Source organism: Bison bison, unplaced genomic scaffold, assembly GCF_000754665.1.
Source record: "Bison bison bison isolate TAMUID 2011002044 unplaced genomic scaffold, Bison_UMD1.0 scf7180017864490, whole genome shotgun sequence".
NCBI lineage: Eukaryota > Metazoa > Chordata > Mammalia > Artiodactyla > Bovidae > Bison > Bison bison.
Window position 1 is genome coordinate 10,139,591 of NW_011495049.1, and position 14,916 is coordinate 10,154,506.

The window sequence follows — 14,916 nt, forward strand, 5'->3', positions numbered from 1 at the left end:
AAAGCCTTTGACTGTGTGGATCACAATAAACTGTGGAAAATTCTGAAAGAGATGGAAATACCAGACCACCTGATCTGCCTCTTGAGAAATGTGTATGCAGGTCAGGAAGCAACAGTTAGAACTGGACATGGAACAACACTGGTTCCAAATAGGAAAAGGAGTTCGTCAAGGCTGTATATTGTCACACTGTTTTGTAACTTATATGCAGAGTATATCATGAGAAACGCTGGACTGGAAGAAACACAAGCTGGAATCAAGATTGCCCAGAGAAATATCAATAACCTCAGATATGCAGATGACACCACCCTTATGGTAGAAAGTGAAGAGGAACTAAAAAGCCTCTTGATGAAAGTGAAAGTGGAGAGTGAAAAAGTTGGCTTAAAGCTCGACATTCAGAAAACGAAGATCATGGCATCCGGTCCCATCACTTCATGGGAAATAGATGGGGAAACAGTGGAAACAGTGTCAGACTTTATTTTTCTGGGCTCCAAAATCACTACAGATAGTGACTGCAGCCATGAAATTAAAAGACGCTTACTCCTTGGAAGGAAAGTTATGACTAACCTAGATAGCATATTCAAAAGCAGAGACATTACTTTGCCAACAAAGATTCGTCTAGTCAAGGCTATGGTTTTTCCTGTGGTCATGTATGGATGTGAGAGTTGGACTGTGAAGAAGGCTGAGGGCTGAAGAATTGATGCTTTTGAACTGTGGTGTTGGAGAAGACTCTTGAGAGTCCCTTGGACTGCAAGGAGATCCAACCACTCCGTTCTGAAGGAGATCGGCCCAGGATTTCTTTGGAAGGAATGATGCTGAAGCTGAAACTCCAGTACTTTGGCCACCTCATGGGAAGAGTTGACTCATTGGAAAAGACTCTGATGCTGGGAGGGATTGGGGGCAGGAGGAGAAGGGGATGACAGAGGATGAGATGGCTGGATGGCATCACTGACTCGTTGGACGTGAGTCTGAGTGAACTCCGGGAGTTGGTGATGGACAGGGAGGCCTGGCATGCTGCAATTCATGGGGTCACAAAGGGTCAGACACAACTGAGCGACTGATCTGATCTGATGGACAGTAAGCAAGCTACCCATTTAACCATAATATTCTTCTATCCTGTATGAACCAAAGATCATTTATTTCTAGTTTGACTCCTGTATTTCTATGTCTTCAAGCACAGAAAGGTCAAGTGACTGGCTCCACTTATCCAGTAACTTAGAGATCAGGTCTCAAATCCAGGTCTCTGATTCCAAATCCAGTCCTTTTCCCCTCCATTCTCTGCGGCTTCTAATAATGACACACTTCAGAGAAGAGGCACCAGTTTGTTTAGCTCACAAAATCCCAGTTCTAAATTGAATTCCTCAGCCTCCAGTTTCCCATAAACCTTAAGCATGTGTTTAAGGTCTTACAGGACCTGAGTCTTGAAACATAAGGTATTGATCAGAGGGAGGGGAATGAGGGGATGGCAAGTGGCCTAGAGTGGGCAATGAATACATGAGCCAGGAATACTACAGTGATGATTAAGACCATGGTATGAGGAATGAGTTAGGAAAAATTGAGTCTGTCAGCCAGAGCCAGATTTTCAACCACCAGCAAAAAATTATAGAGTGCACCCTGGCTCTGAGACTTTAGGAACATTGTGTACTTCTCTGGAGACTTGCAAGGGCCAGGAACATGTGGAAATTCTGTAGAGGCCTGTTATAATACAGCTTATTATAAAATGTACACTGCGTGTAACTGGGTTCAATCACCAACAAGGAATGAGAAGCTGGGGATTTTTCTCAGGCTGAGTTCAAAGTCACCATGGCTGATTTTTCCTTGTTATAGAATCACTGCTCAGGCTTTACACATGCCTATCACAAAACATCTCTGGAAAGACAGGGATTTGAGCCCAGAATGTTGACTGCCTTGACATTCACCTGTTCACCTAAAGAGGATATTACTTATCCTACTTATTTCCAAAGATTTGTGACCTAGTGTCAGAGCAGTATCCAGAGTTTCCTCAGTCTGGCCACCCCACCTGAGCCCCTCAATTAAGGGCTGCCTGCACGGAGCACACACACCACAGCGGAATGCCCCCTTGAAATGAGAACAAAGTTTTCATAATGGGATATTGCCCAGTGTCTAGAGGCAGGGTTTGTACCTAAGGGCATAACATCTGAACTATTTTTTTTTTTCCCTATGCAATAGGCTTCTAAGACAAAGAGGGTGAGAGTATAAAAATGCTAACATGTGAGATGGAAGAAACTGGCTTATAGAAAGGACAGAGTGGGCAGTTTTCTCTTTTAGGTATCTTCTCTGGACCCAAACAGAAAAATGTCTGGGAAGCTTGAAGACTGTAGCTTTAGGACACATGTGAAAGAAAGACATAGATATCAGATCAATATAAAAGCAGCATTTTGCAAGTATGGCTGAGCGACAGTGAAAAGGGCTGATAGAAGATTGCTAGCCTCCCACACCCTTGGGAGAATAGAAACAGTCCAGGGATAAGTCCTCAGCTGGGGATATGGTGTATCCAGTGGGAGAGAAGCAGGCTCAAAGATTCTATCATTCTACTGCAAACAAGAATGATAATGACTTGCATACTTTGCAATCAATGATAATAAAAGCACAAAGACCGTGGATGACTTACTGTGCTGACAGTGAATCCCATTAAATCCTCGGGGACATTTACAAACATAGCCTATGAATGTATCTCCTCGGTACGCTTCACTTATTTCGCAGGTTCCTCCATTATGGCATGGATTAGGAGTGCAGGGACCTGCAAGATAGAAAGCAATATTGCTGCATGATACATATGCTTTAAAGTAGACACTGGGTGAACATTTTGCAATTAACAATTTTACAGAGAAAGTGTTCTGGATATTAGTGCTACAGGAAATGCAGAAGCTGTGAGGGCTCTGGAGACCAACGGCCTGGGCTTGAATACTGGTTTCACCACTTTCTAGCCATGTGGCCTTGGATGATTTATTTAACCTCTCTTTACCTCAGTATCATCTTCTGTGAAATGTCAATACTATAATAATACAATCTACCTCAAAAGGCAATGACAGAGACGAAAAGAATTCATACATATAAAATACCCTGAACACATACATATCAAACATTCAAAAAGTATTAGCACTAAGTAAAACATTGTTACTAAGGTTCCAGATTATAAAATCTCCTCTGCATGTTTAAAATGCAATGCTGCTAAGTCACTTCAGTCGTGTCCGACTCTGTTCAACCCCATAGACGGCAGCCCACCAGGCTCCCCTATCCCTGGGATTCTCCAGACAAGAACACTGGAGTGGGTTGCCATTTCCTTCTCCAGTTTAAAATGCAATACTGAATGGCAATTTCTAGAGTTAAGAACATGCAAGAGCTCTTGTGCCCTGCTGGTGAAAGTAGCATAAACTTAAAAGTCATTGTAACTACATAGGCCAAGTGAAGTGGATGGTTGGTTGCAATACTTTTATTGACTATTTTGAGTTTGTGGTGGGGCATACTTCAAGAGAACTTCAATTTTTGCCAATGAATAGGAAGTAGCTCATTGAAACCTGCAAAGATAGAGAAGAGACAGAGAGTTATTTTTGAGCCTTGAAAAAGTAACTTCACCAGAATGACTGGTACCTGGTACCTCTATTGAGGTACCAATACCTCAATTGGTACCTCTATTGAGAGTCAATAGAAGTGTGGTGCTCCACCTCTGGGATTGCACAGCTGAATCAGTTCTGCCTGAACCTGGACTCCTCTACTACACATTCTTGCCTCTGGGGGTACTCCTTTGCTATGGCTGAGATTTTTTTCAACTGGCATAGCATTTAAGAATACTGTTTTCTTTGCAATAATCCTTCTGTCCTTTCCTTACTTCAGAGTCCACAGGCTTGTGTCAGTCTGAAGGCTCATCCTAACTACTCTTGCGCTTTCTCCCTCTTGTCCATCAGTTATTCCCCCTAATAAACCTTTGCCTCTCTAATTCTGTTTAATAGCTGGTTTCTTGGAGGATGCTGAATGACTCATGGCAGAATCCACACTGGATGTTGTGAAGAAGAGACACGTTGAAGGAAGAAAAAGCTCTCCCTGGGAGATGAAGAGAGATCAAGCTAACTATATAGCATTGTCTAATTTTTGTCCCCCCTTTTTTTTAAATTGGAAAAACTAGAATATATTTATATGAAACAAAAATCTCTGAAAGGAAAGTTAAGATGTACACACTAGAAAAAGAAAGCAAGTGTTATTAAACTAAGTATCTGACTCTGTATGTAGAGATGAATTCCAGAGTCCTGGAGGGCATAGGAGAAGAAGAGAAGCCAGTGGTTTTTCCCAGGGACGGGGGAGCCTGGTGGGCTGCCATCTATGGGGTCGCACAGAGTTGGACACGACTGAAGTGACTTAGCAGCAGCAGCAGAGAGAAGGTAACAGTGTTGGCAGGAGAATGGTGATAACTTGAGCCAACTGGTGGGGGCTCCATCAGACAAGGCTATAACAGAGAACAACAGTGAACGGCTACTCAAGTGTGGGTCAATACCCTTTAACATCTTAATGACAGAAAAGGAAATTCACCATCATCACAAAGTTAACAACAGGAAGCCCTTAAGAGTTTGGGCAATGCTATCCTGGAATATTTTATAATTCTATTACCTCCTCCTGCAGCTCTTTGATAGTGTTTCTTACAGTTTAACATTCCATGACAGTCAATAATTATATAACCTAATAAACATATGCATGAAATAGGCAACAATATGACAACTATGCTGTCAAGATCTTTGTATGGCTGACTTTCAAAAAGTGCAAAGAAATCAATGGGTCCATAATTTTCTTCAGATATCTCCATACCAATTAAAAATAAAACAGTTATTCAAGTAGGCAGTCTTGTGCCTTGCAGTACTGGTCAACTACACCAACTAACACCTGCCCTTGAGATGGTATGTTGTCAATGACTGAGACAAGAAGAAGGTGCAACACCAGGGACCATTTTCTCCCATCACCAAGAGATGCAAACCATGCTATAGAAACCTTTCCCCCTCTTCTTTCTCGCTTTCTAATTCTTCCCTCCTCTCAAATTAATTAACGTTAACAATGCCAGACAAGTTACAAATTACTTTCAGATAAATAATCTCATTTATTCCTCCCAGCAACTAGAAGAGGTTGTTGTCTATATTATTCTCTTTTACCTTTTTTTAAAAACCATAGGTCAGAAATTTTAGATAATATTTCTCAAATGAACATTACAAATGAAGCATTCGGTCTCAAGCCAAGAATCTGTGACTCTAAAACCTACATTCTTTACAGAATCAATCAAATGGGGAAGGGAGAATAAAGTAAAAGTGATATTAGAACTTTGACTCATCAGTTCACTCGCTCAAAATACAAAAATACATGACAGGTTTTTTAATTAACTGATAACTGATAGCCATGCATGTAATTGCTAAAAAAAAAAAAAAAAATTATAACCTAAGAATATTTGTGAAAGTGAAAGTCACTCAGTCATGTCTGACTCTTTGTGATCCCATAGACTATTCAGTCCATGGAATTCTCCAGGACAGAATACTGGAGAGGGTAGCCTTTCCCTTCTCCAGGGGATCTTCCCAACCCAGAGATCAAATCCAGGTCTCCTGCATTGAAGGTGGATTCTTTACCAGCTGAACCATAAGGGAAGCCCAAGAAATATATAATTTTAAACAAATAAGGAGTGTTAGAGATCATCTAATCCAATCTTTAAATTTTGCAGTTAAGGAAACAAGCCTAAAAAGAATTCAGGATTTCTCAAAAATAAAAACAAAAACCTCAACTAATATGGGGAAAACTGAGTTTGAGGAATTCCCTCTAGTAGGAAAAAACTTTTTAAAAACAAAATTGATAAAGCTTTTCTGGCCCAACAGGAGAGCGATGTGATTTCTATCAGAAAGAAAAGAAATATTTCTCATGTTCCCTTCTATTGATACCCTGGAGAAGGTAATGGCTACCCACTCCAGTATTCTTGCCTGGAGAATTCTATGGACAGAGGAGCCTGGTAGGCTACAGTCCACGGAGTTGCAAAAAGTCAGACATGACCGTGCAACTAACACTTGCACTTTCTACTTATAATGCTGAGGGAGGGATAAAAAACAAACAACTGAAATAGTAAGGCCAATGCCAGTCCTTGGGAGCAGTTAAAGACACGATTACGAGGGAAGTGGTCAACGGAAGTCACTTGGAAGAACAAGGAGCAAATATGAGCCTGGAAGGGATGATTACATTTAATCAAGGCTTCTACATCTCTGGAAAAGTAAAACTTGGCTGAGGAGGAGTCAGCAGCTCTGCCTTATAAAGGAAGGATTTAGGAATGGATGGGGGCAATCCCGGAGGGGAGACCCTGCAAACAGAACTGGAAGTCAACTTCAAGGGGCAAGGGGGTATGCTCATAGAAGTATGCTATGAGGCTGTAATATGGGAAGAAATGTGGCTAGTAAGAAACTACCATGCCTAAAATTCAGTTTTGTTTGTAAAGCTACTATGTGACCTGTCTTTGTGGGACTATCTAAGTCTGCTAGACACACAGACCTATGTATGGAATTGGGGGAAGTCAGAGGGAAAGGGCTGTTCCATTCATCAGGCTCATCCTGGCAGAATGGAAGAAGAGTTGCAGCACATGATCCCAAGGAACTCAAGAATCCAGTGGATACAGGAACCTGAAAACTGAGCTGACAGCTATCTAGTCTTAGACACTCTATAGATATTTCCTGGGGGCACAGGCAAAGTCTATCAAGTAATCCTGGTGTAGCCTCTGGAATTCCCCAAAGATAGGAGTTAGAGAGTTGGAGCTCATTTTATTTATATCCGCAGAGATAGCATTGACCTTAGCTGACATCTTGGTTTCAGAGAAAGATTACTTGTAACAAAGGCTGTTTGCTACTGTTATTTTTCCTACTCCAAGAAATTCAGTGATTTTCATTTACATGACAAAGATGACATAAAGCAAAGGTGGCAAGCATTTAACCTTTTAAGAGTGCTTTATATGCTAGGCAACATGAAATACATAGTATTCTTTACAATACTTTGTTAAGAACATATCTTTTTTCTTTAAGCAAAAAAAAAAACAAACAAACAGGCTTACTCAGAAAGGTTAAGTGTGAGTCTAACCGCAAAAGTCAAGATTTTTTTTTTTTTAACACATTCTGCTTGACTACAAACCTAAGTCCTTTCCATTAAGCTACACTTCCTGCCCAGTTACAGATCTGTAGATGAATACAGTCAATCTTGATAGATGCTTCCAGAATTTAGCAAGTACTCACTAAGGCCAAACCCTTCCAAAACCTTCCTAAATGGAAATATTTTCAGCAAATTGGTCAGAGTGTATTAGATATCATGAATATAGAGAGTCTCTGCCATGCTAACAATACTCCACTTTAGCTGTGTTTGAAATCAGCTGTCAAACATGAGTATTTATTTCCCTGCTGCTGCTGCTAAGTCGCGTTGGTTGTGTCCGACTCTGTGCAACCCCGTAGATGGCAGCCAACCAGGCTCCACCGTCCCTGGGATTCTCCAGGCAAGAACACTGGAGTAGGTTGCCATTGCCTTCTCCAATTTCCCCACTACTTCGTGATGTATTTGGTATGTGTATACTGCTGCTTACACTGTGAAGAAACTGACCCTGACCAACATATAGATTTCTTTCCTTTTTCTATTTTGTCCCTAACAACTGTGCTGTGAAACTGATGTTATAAGCCTTGTACATACTCTTCTGGAGAAGGAAATGACAACCCACTCCAGTGTTCTTGCCAGAAAAGTCCCATGGACAGAAGAGCCCAGTGGGCTATGGTCCATGGGGTTGCACAGAGTCGGACACGACTGAGTGACTGAGCATGTGTGTGCGCGCATGCACACACACACATATACTCTTTTGGAAAACTCATGACAGAGTGTTGAAATGACTGCTTACGTGGCATGTTCCCCCATTAGACCCTTAATTCTCTGCGGTAAGTCATGGTTGGCACAAAGTAGGTTTACAATATATCTTTAATAAAAAGGGTGTGGCAATAATGAGTGATAACCACCATATCTTTTGCCTAACCCCATTCAAGCTTATAAGATTTATAAGTTATAAATATCTTTTGGCATTTCAATTGGTAATTAAGATAGTCTAACTTTTCTACACTTTCTAAGGTTCAAATTCTTTAAATTTATATATCTAATATGGTATAAGCTTCTAGAGTATCACAGGTGTGATATTATTATATCCCTAAATGTACAATGATTGCACATATCTTAATTCTTTAGCAAATACATAATTGAGAAATACGTGACATTATACAATCCTATCAATAGTGTTTTGGCCTCCTAACTGAACAATTCCTGTGTAAATAAAGACATTCACTTGAAGCATTAGCAAGATGAAATAATCAGAATATAAGTTAGTACAGAAAGATGATAAATGTAGCCCAAGGTTTCAACTCACCAAATGTTCATGTAGCCAAAAATTTTTGTGTTTGATGTTAATCAGTGACAATTAAAATGTGTCAAGAGTTTGCAGGTGTCTTTCTCCAAATGACAAGTGGACTAATCATATGAGAACTAAAGATTCTAGGAAACTTTTGTCTGTTTTGTTTTTTTTTCCTCATCATCTAACAATCTTCTCTATTTTGATACTGGAAGTAAGTGGGTATCATTTTAAGGTGTTCACACACTTATACATAATGATCATCACATATAGCATTTACATTGCTCTCATACTGTGAGAAGAAACTGACCCTAACCTTGTTCAGCATAAAAGTGTTTTTCTTTATTTTTCCTTATTTCAGCATAATATTCATTTATTAGGCATCTATTATGTGCTGTATACTCAGCTACTTATTTGTGATACATGTTTTAAGTGGAGTTACTATTGTCAGCTGCTACAAGAGGAAGCTAACAACTCAAGAAAATATTTACTTATCCAGGTTATAAGGTAATTTTAATGACTATCTTTTACTGTCTATGTACTGTGCTCAGTATTAATATTTTTTGTTTATGTAATAGTTTCTGAAAAATTAATTATATAATTCTCTTAGTGATATATTAACAAATGTTTGTAATATTACCACATCCATAATTTTTGCTGCCAAAATTTTGGAATATTTAGGGCACCTGATAACATTTTTTTATAACATGTCAGCACTAATCTATAGCTGATACATAATTTTGAAAACAATTTAATAGTAGAGCAAATTCTGAAAACAAATGAGTCTTACTGAACCACTCAGAGCTTATTAAAACAAGTGTGATCTCAATTCCTTCTTACTTCAAAAATTTGCTTCTTTTTGTATCACAGGTATACAGAAGAAGTATCCAGAGTGGTGGTTATGAGCTTCAGTTCTGATTAGTATTCATAAAAGTTGAAATGATCTGATAGATAACAATATTTGATAATATCACTCTTAACAATAAAAGTTTTAGTGGACTTTCAAGATACAAGAGGCATCAGGGAGTTTTAAAATCAGTAATGCTGTAATACTTTTGTAGGTAATCTTTAAGTAACTCCTAACACAATGGGGACAGCATATGATCAATATTAATGAACAACTGAAGTCAACAGCATGCTCTCCAGGCATTTTTATGCAAGCTCATATAAATATGTCAACAAGATTAATCACTCACAAAAGCAATAGATCTATATGTGCTTTTCTACTTTTCTGCATTGACCTTCTCCCAATTCCATCTGTAGAGTTGAAGTGATTTCCATATATGTAGGACAGTTAGTTTTTCCACACATTTAGAGACTATGCCCCAAATCATTAATTCTGTATAGTGTGAAAACAGATTATTACAAAGTAAATAGGGTAACACTCTCCTGTGACAAGGTATACATAGATGCAGTCAATTTTACAAATTATGTTTCCAAACATTGGCATCTAGATATTAAAAATGAATGCACATTTTAGATTATATAATAAGGAAATACCAATAGGGTCATAAAAAGAGCATTGTTTCAGTATTTATTCTAGCAGTACAACCAAATAGGAACAGTTATGACCCAAAAGTTCACTCGAAATTCCTGTCTTAAAAACATGCTAAAATCATATCATAGCGTTGCTTTTACATTTAATGAGGTCTGAACATTTTGGTAGTTTCCATTTGGAGTCATTGTCACTTTATAACTAGTTGAAAAAGAAGAAATTATTCTGGTAATATTCACATGATTGATGCTTTCAAATCATTTTTGACACTAGTTGCTTCTTCTTCTTCCTCCTGGTTTCTCCTCCTCCTCTCTTTTAAATGTAAACTATAAAATCAGCCGTTTGAGGGGGAAAAAAAAAAAAACCTGTCTATATTTTCTGGGTATTTTGTATGCATTCAGAAAGGTAAATTATAGTTAATCCAATCCATTCCATTTAAGGGGAGAATCAGCAAAATGAACAAATTGTTCCTCAAACATAAAATATTTGAATAGATTATGAAAATTGCAATCTGGAGCTAAAGAGAGATTTTTTTAAAATACCCTACTGATAAACTTTCTTCTCAAGGATTAATATTGGCCTCTCTTTATATATATCTGTCCAAAGGAAAACACTGATACAACTAGTGATCAGAACAGGTTTAGGGACCCTGTACTTGTTTCCATGAGCTACTCTATCAAGTTACTGCTAACTTGGTAGCTTCAAAGAACAGTTATTTATTTTGTCTGAAGTCAACGTGTCAGGAGGGCCATAATCCCTCTGGAGACTAGGCAGACTCCCTCCTGTCTCTCCAGCTTCTGTTGGCTCTTGGAGTTCCTTGGACTATAGCAGCGTAACTCCAATCTCTGCCTCCATCCTTCAGGGCCCATGCAAATCCAGGATAATTTCATCTCAAAATCCTTAACTACTTACATTTGCAAAGCCTCTGTGATGGCTAAATTGTATCCCTGCCCCCCAGTTCACATGGTGAAGCCTTAACCTCCAGAACCTCAGAACATAACTGCATTTGGGAATAAGGATGAAAGAAGGCCATATATATGGGCTGTAACCCAATCCAATCTCCCATCTAAGAAGTCAAAATCTGGACACACACAAGAGATATCAGTGATGAACCATCACCAGAGGAAAGGTCACGTGAGGACAAAGTCAGAAGGTGACTATGACAACTCAGGAAGAAAGGCTCAGGAGAAACCAAGCCTGCCAACACCTTCATCTTGCACTTTGAAAACTGTGAGGAAATACATTCTATTGTTGAAGCCACCCACGCTTTGGTATTTTGTTTTTAGCAGTCCTAGCAAACTAACACAGGCTCAGTTTTCAAATAAGGTCACATTCTGAGATTCGTGGCAGACAGGAATTTTGGAGAGGTGCTCTTCAAACCACTACAGTCCCCAAGTAGTTTCTTCTTGTGGCAAAGAAGTTGATTAAGGAAACCCTCATCTAATGTTAGAGTTGGCTGACAAAGCACTCACATTTATTAACAACTACCAGCTTAGCTAAAACTAATTTCACTTTGCTCTCATCACACAGTGTGGTAAAAAGTTTTGAGGATTTTGGAGATCAGGAAAGCAGTTTAATTTTTTAGCAGTCCCAAGAAGGAGCGCAGAAGTGGCTGTTTAGGTGGCATCAGGGAGGAACTGTCACTGCAAGATAGAAGGAAGTACTAAAGAAAGAATTAAGATTTCTTGCAGTTACTCTTTATCCATTTAATCTAGTTTAGAGTTGGGCCTGCCAATGGCAGTACACAGTGAGTCAATACTCAGAGAAAGCCATTATACACATTATTTCCATGTTGTTGTTGTTCAGCCACTAAGTCATGTCTGACTCTGCGACCCCATGGACTAGAGCATGTTAGGCTCCTCTGTTCTCCACTATTTCCTGAAGTTTGCTCATATTCATGTTCATTGAGTTGGTAATGCTCTCTAACCATCTCATCCTCTACCACCCCCTTCTCCTTTTGCCTTCAATCTTTCCCAGTATCCCAGGGTCTTTTCCAATGACTCAGCTCTTTGCATCTTGCAGCCAAAGTACTGGAGCTTCAGCTTCAGCACCAATCCTTCCGATGAATACTCAGGGTTGATTTCCTTTAGGATTGACTGGTTTAATCTCCTTGCAGTCCAAGGGACTCTCAAGAGTCTTCTCCAGCCCAAACTCAAAAACATCAATTCAAATCAATTATTTCTATAAATACATGTAATCATTTGTATAACAATATCTGTTATGTTCTCTTTTCTCAATAGATATGATTAAATATTAATATTAATATGGATTTAAAAAATTATTAACAAAATAGAGCTAAAGGATCTATCGTTTGCAAAGTGACGACTGTTACTATAGCTCCATCTAACATTTTTCCCCTGTCCATTTATCCCCTGTTCATCCTGCACTGATGCCAAAATAAACTTCCTAAACCCACCACTGGCTCAGAATGCTTTATAACTCACACAGATATCTGTCTCTTTAGGTTGTAGTCACAATGCATATATATATATATATATATATATATATATTAATTCTTCAAAACATGCTATTTTAGGACATCTTTACTTAATAATACTTACTTTCTGATTGATTATGTGATGTTATCCTTAACAGAACAATATATAGTGAATACAAGACAAAAGATAATTTACCCTTTTATTTTCTTTCTAAAATAAAAGACATCAATTTTGGCTTACTATGCCTATGAACATTAACCATAGTATACAGAATCCTTTTATAAACGACAGAATGTCCTAGGAAATTAAGTAATGATTATTATTGTTGAAGTTAGTAACAGAAGACCTAAGTGTACCTTGAAATCTTGGGTTAACAGGATAAACATTTTTAAAATCTAAAGGAAACATGGGTATCTAAAGCATGGACGATCATGATGATCAGTGTTATGCTTTCCTTTTCTTTACATGGCCAACAGAGTAAGAGAGTGAAACTTCCCCAAAGACTTTAGGACCCATAAATGCAATCCAGTCTAAGTGAAAAAAACCTGACATTCAATACTTTTTTGAACCATAGAGGGGAAAAAAATCCCTTTCTGCTTCTAGTGATTGTAGTAAACCAGCTCTGAGTAATGCCCAGAAATCGTACTAATTTCTAATTACTTAAAAAGCCCTTAAAAATCAGGGAGCTGTTTCCAAGTAGAAGTCTGCAAATCACTTGTCTGAAAAGTGCATCTGTCAGAATGCACATACCATGCATTGCAAAATACAATTCGAGCTCCAGAATACACATTAGCAGGTGGTAGAAAGTGGTAAGACATCATTCAAGTTTGCCGTTAGCCACTTTGGTTTGTTTCCTCTTCTATGTGTCACTAGGACAGGGCATGGAGAAAAGACAGAGACCAAGGTATTTCCATTATAAGCAAATATCTGAGCCCAGGTTTCAGAAGCATCAAGCAATCTCGCTGTTTTACATGGTGTCTCTAAGCAGCTACAAAATTTCCATGTTCTCCATCAATCTTCCTCTGACAGCTCTTCACCTTCTTCTTCTATTGAACTTGCTGCCTGTACTATGTGATTAACATCTCACTGTATACTGCTTCCTTCTCTAATTATTTTATGCATCTCTCTTGTCTCCCCGATGAGGTTATAAACTGTTCTTGCACAGGAATGCCTACGCCTTGTATTTTTTTATACCCCCACAGACTCTGATAAAGTACTAGATTCTCTAATGCTGCTTCATAAATACATGATGGAAAATTATTAATAATTTTAGGAATAACAGCATATAATCTAAACTACCTTTCATAGTCTATAACAAAAACCTAAAGTTTAGAGGTTGGATGCATTTTCATTTGTAGCTCTTTCTCATCCACAGCAGGTTGCGACAACCCAATTTTAAGCCTGGAGCCAAGTTCAATTTTCTCTGCTGAAGGCTGTGGTAATTTGTAGAATACCAGACTGCAGATAATCTTATACATAGGTATTAAAAGTAGGTGCACTCTTTCTACAAAACTACAGCTCTTTCTTTTGAAATCTAGCAGAGCAATTTTGATTTTAAAGCCAATGACAGAAGGTAGAGGAAAGGATTTCTATTTTCTCTTTCAGAATCTGGCCTCTGTGACTGCCATGTTAATCATGAGGCAGTGAGAGCCCTGTAGCTCAGGCATCCAGAGCACTAAGATGGGAAGGGTGCCTACCCAGACTTCATAGCTGAGGACATTGAAACACAGCTGGACAGGCAAGTTACTGTTTGAATGGCCTCCTTAGGTCTCGTATGTGACTTCTTTGTGGCAGACAAGAAACCATGAAACAAAGCAGGCATGGATACCAGCCAGCTGGCCATCTGTTTCTTCACCCACTGTGATAATTTAGTCTTGTAGAATTTTGTTAAGTGAATATTAAGTAATGACCATGTCAAACAGAGTGCATAATGAATGCTTCTTAATCACTGGATAAAAGCTTAGGGGAAGCTTGCCCAAACACTGAAAAGGTCACCGATACAAACCAAGAATTAAAAACAAGAGAGCAATGAAACTGATGCAGAACAGCAATAATTAACTTCTTTTCCAGTTTCACTTCTGATCATATGGAATCTATGTCACATGGAAGATGGGGGTCTCATAAGGAAGCTGGGTAATAGTGTCATAGTTCCTAATTCCCAGTATACATGTGTCAAACTCAGGAAAAATTTTTAAATGAATAAAACATGTGAGGAGATTTATCATTCTGACTCAAGCTGAAGGCACCAGGGTTATAGCTATTAACACCAAACTTTTCCAAATAATTCCCTGGATTAAGATCAAGAATTCTGGAAAATATTTTCTGTGTTGTTTTCTATAAAGATCAACTGAAATATCTCATTCTGAGAAAGTTTTGTTTTTTTTTTTTCTCATAAACAATACTTGTAAAGTCATCAAGTTTTTTAATCCCCCCAGTGGAATGATGTACTCGATTAACTGTATTATTGGGATGGTCGGTCTCCTACTGCCTGGAATTCTGAAGTTCATAAGTTTACACTAATCTTAGATAGTCAATGTTACCGCCACTATTCATGAAAAGGCATCAGAATGTTTTACTTGGTTAAG

The 14,916-nt window shown here is 38.5% G+C and overlaps 1 protein-coding gene across 2 annotated transcripts in view; it reads right to left on the reverse strand.

Moving 5' to 3' along the window:
• Positions 1-14,916, reverse strand: part of EDIL3 (EGF-like repeats and discoidin I-like domains 3) — a 486,664-nt gene that overhangs the window by 273,587 nt on the left and 198,161 nt on the right. For both annotated transcript variants that reach the window (XM_010863387.1, XM_010863386.1), the window contains one exon: positions 2,630-2,758. In XM_010863387.1, the coding sequence (XP_010861689.1) occupies positions 2,630-2,758 (129 nt within the window). The remainder of the gene's footprint in view (positions 1-2,629; positions 2,759-14,916) is intronic.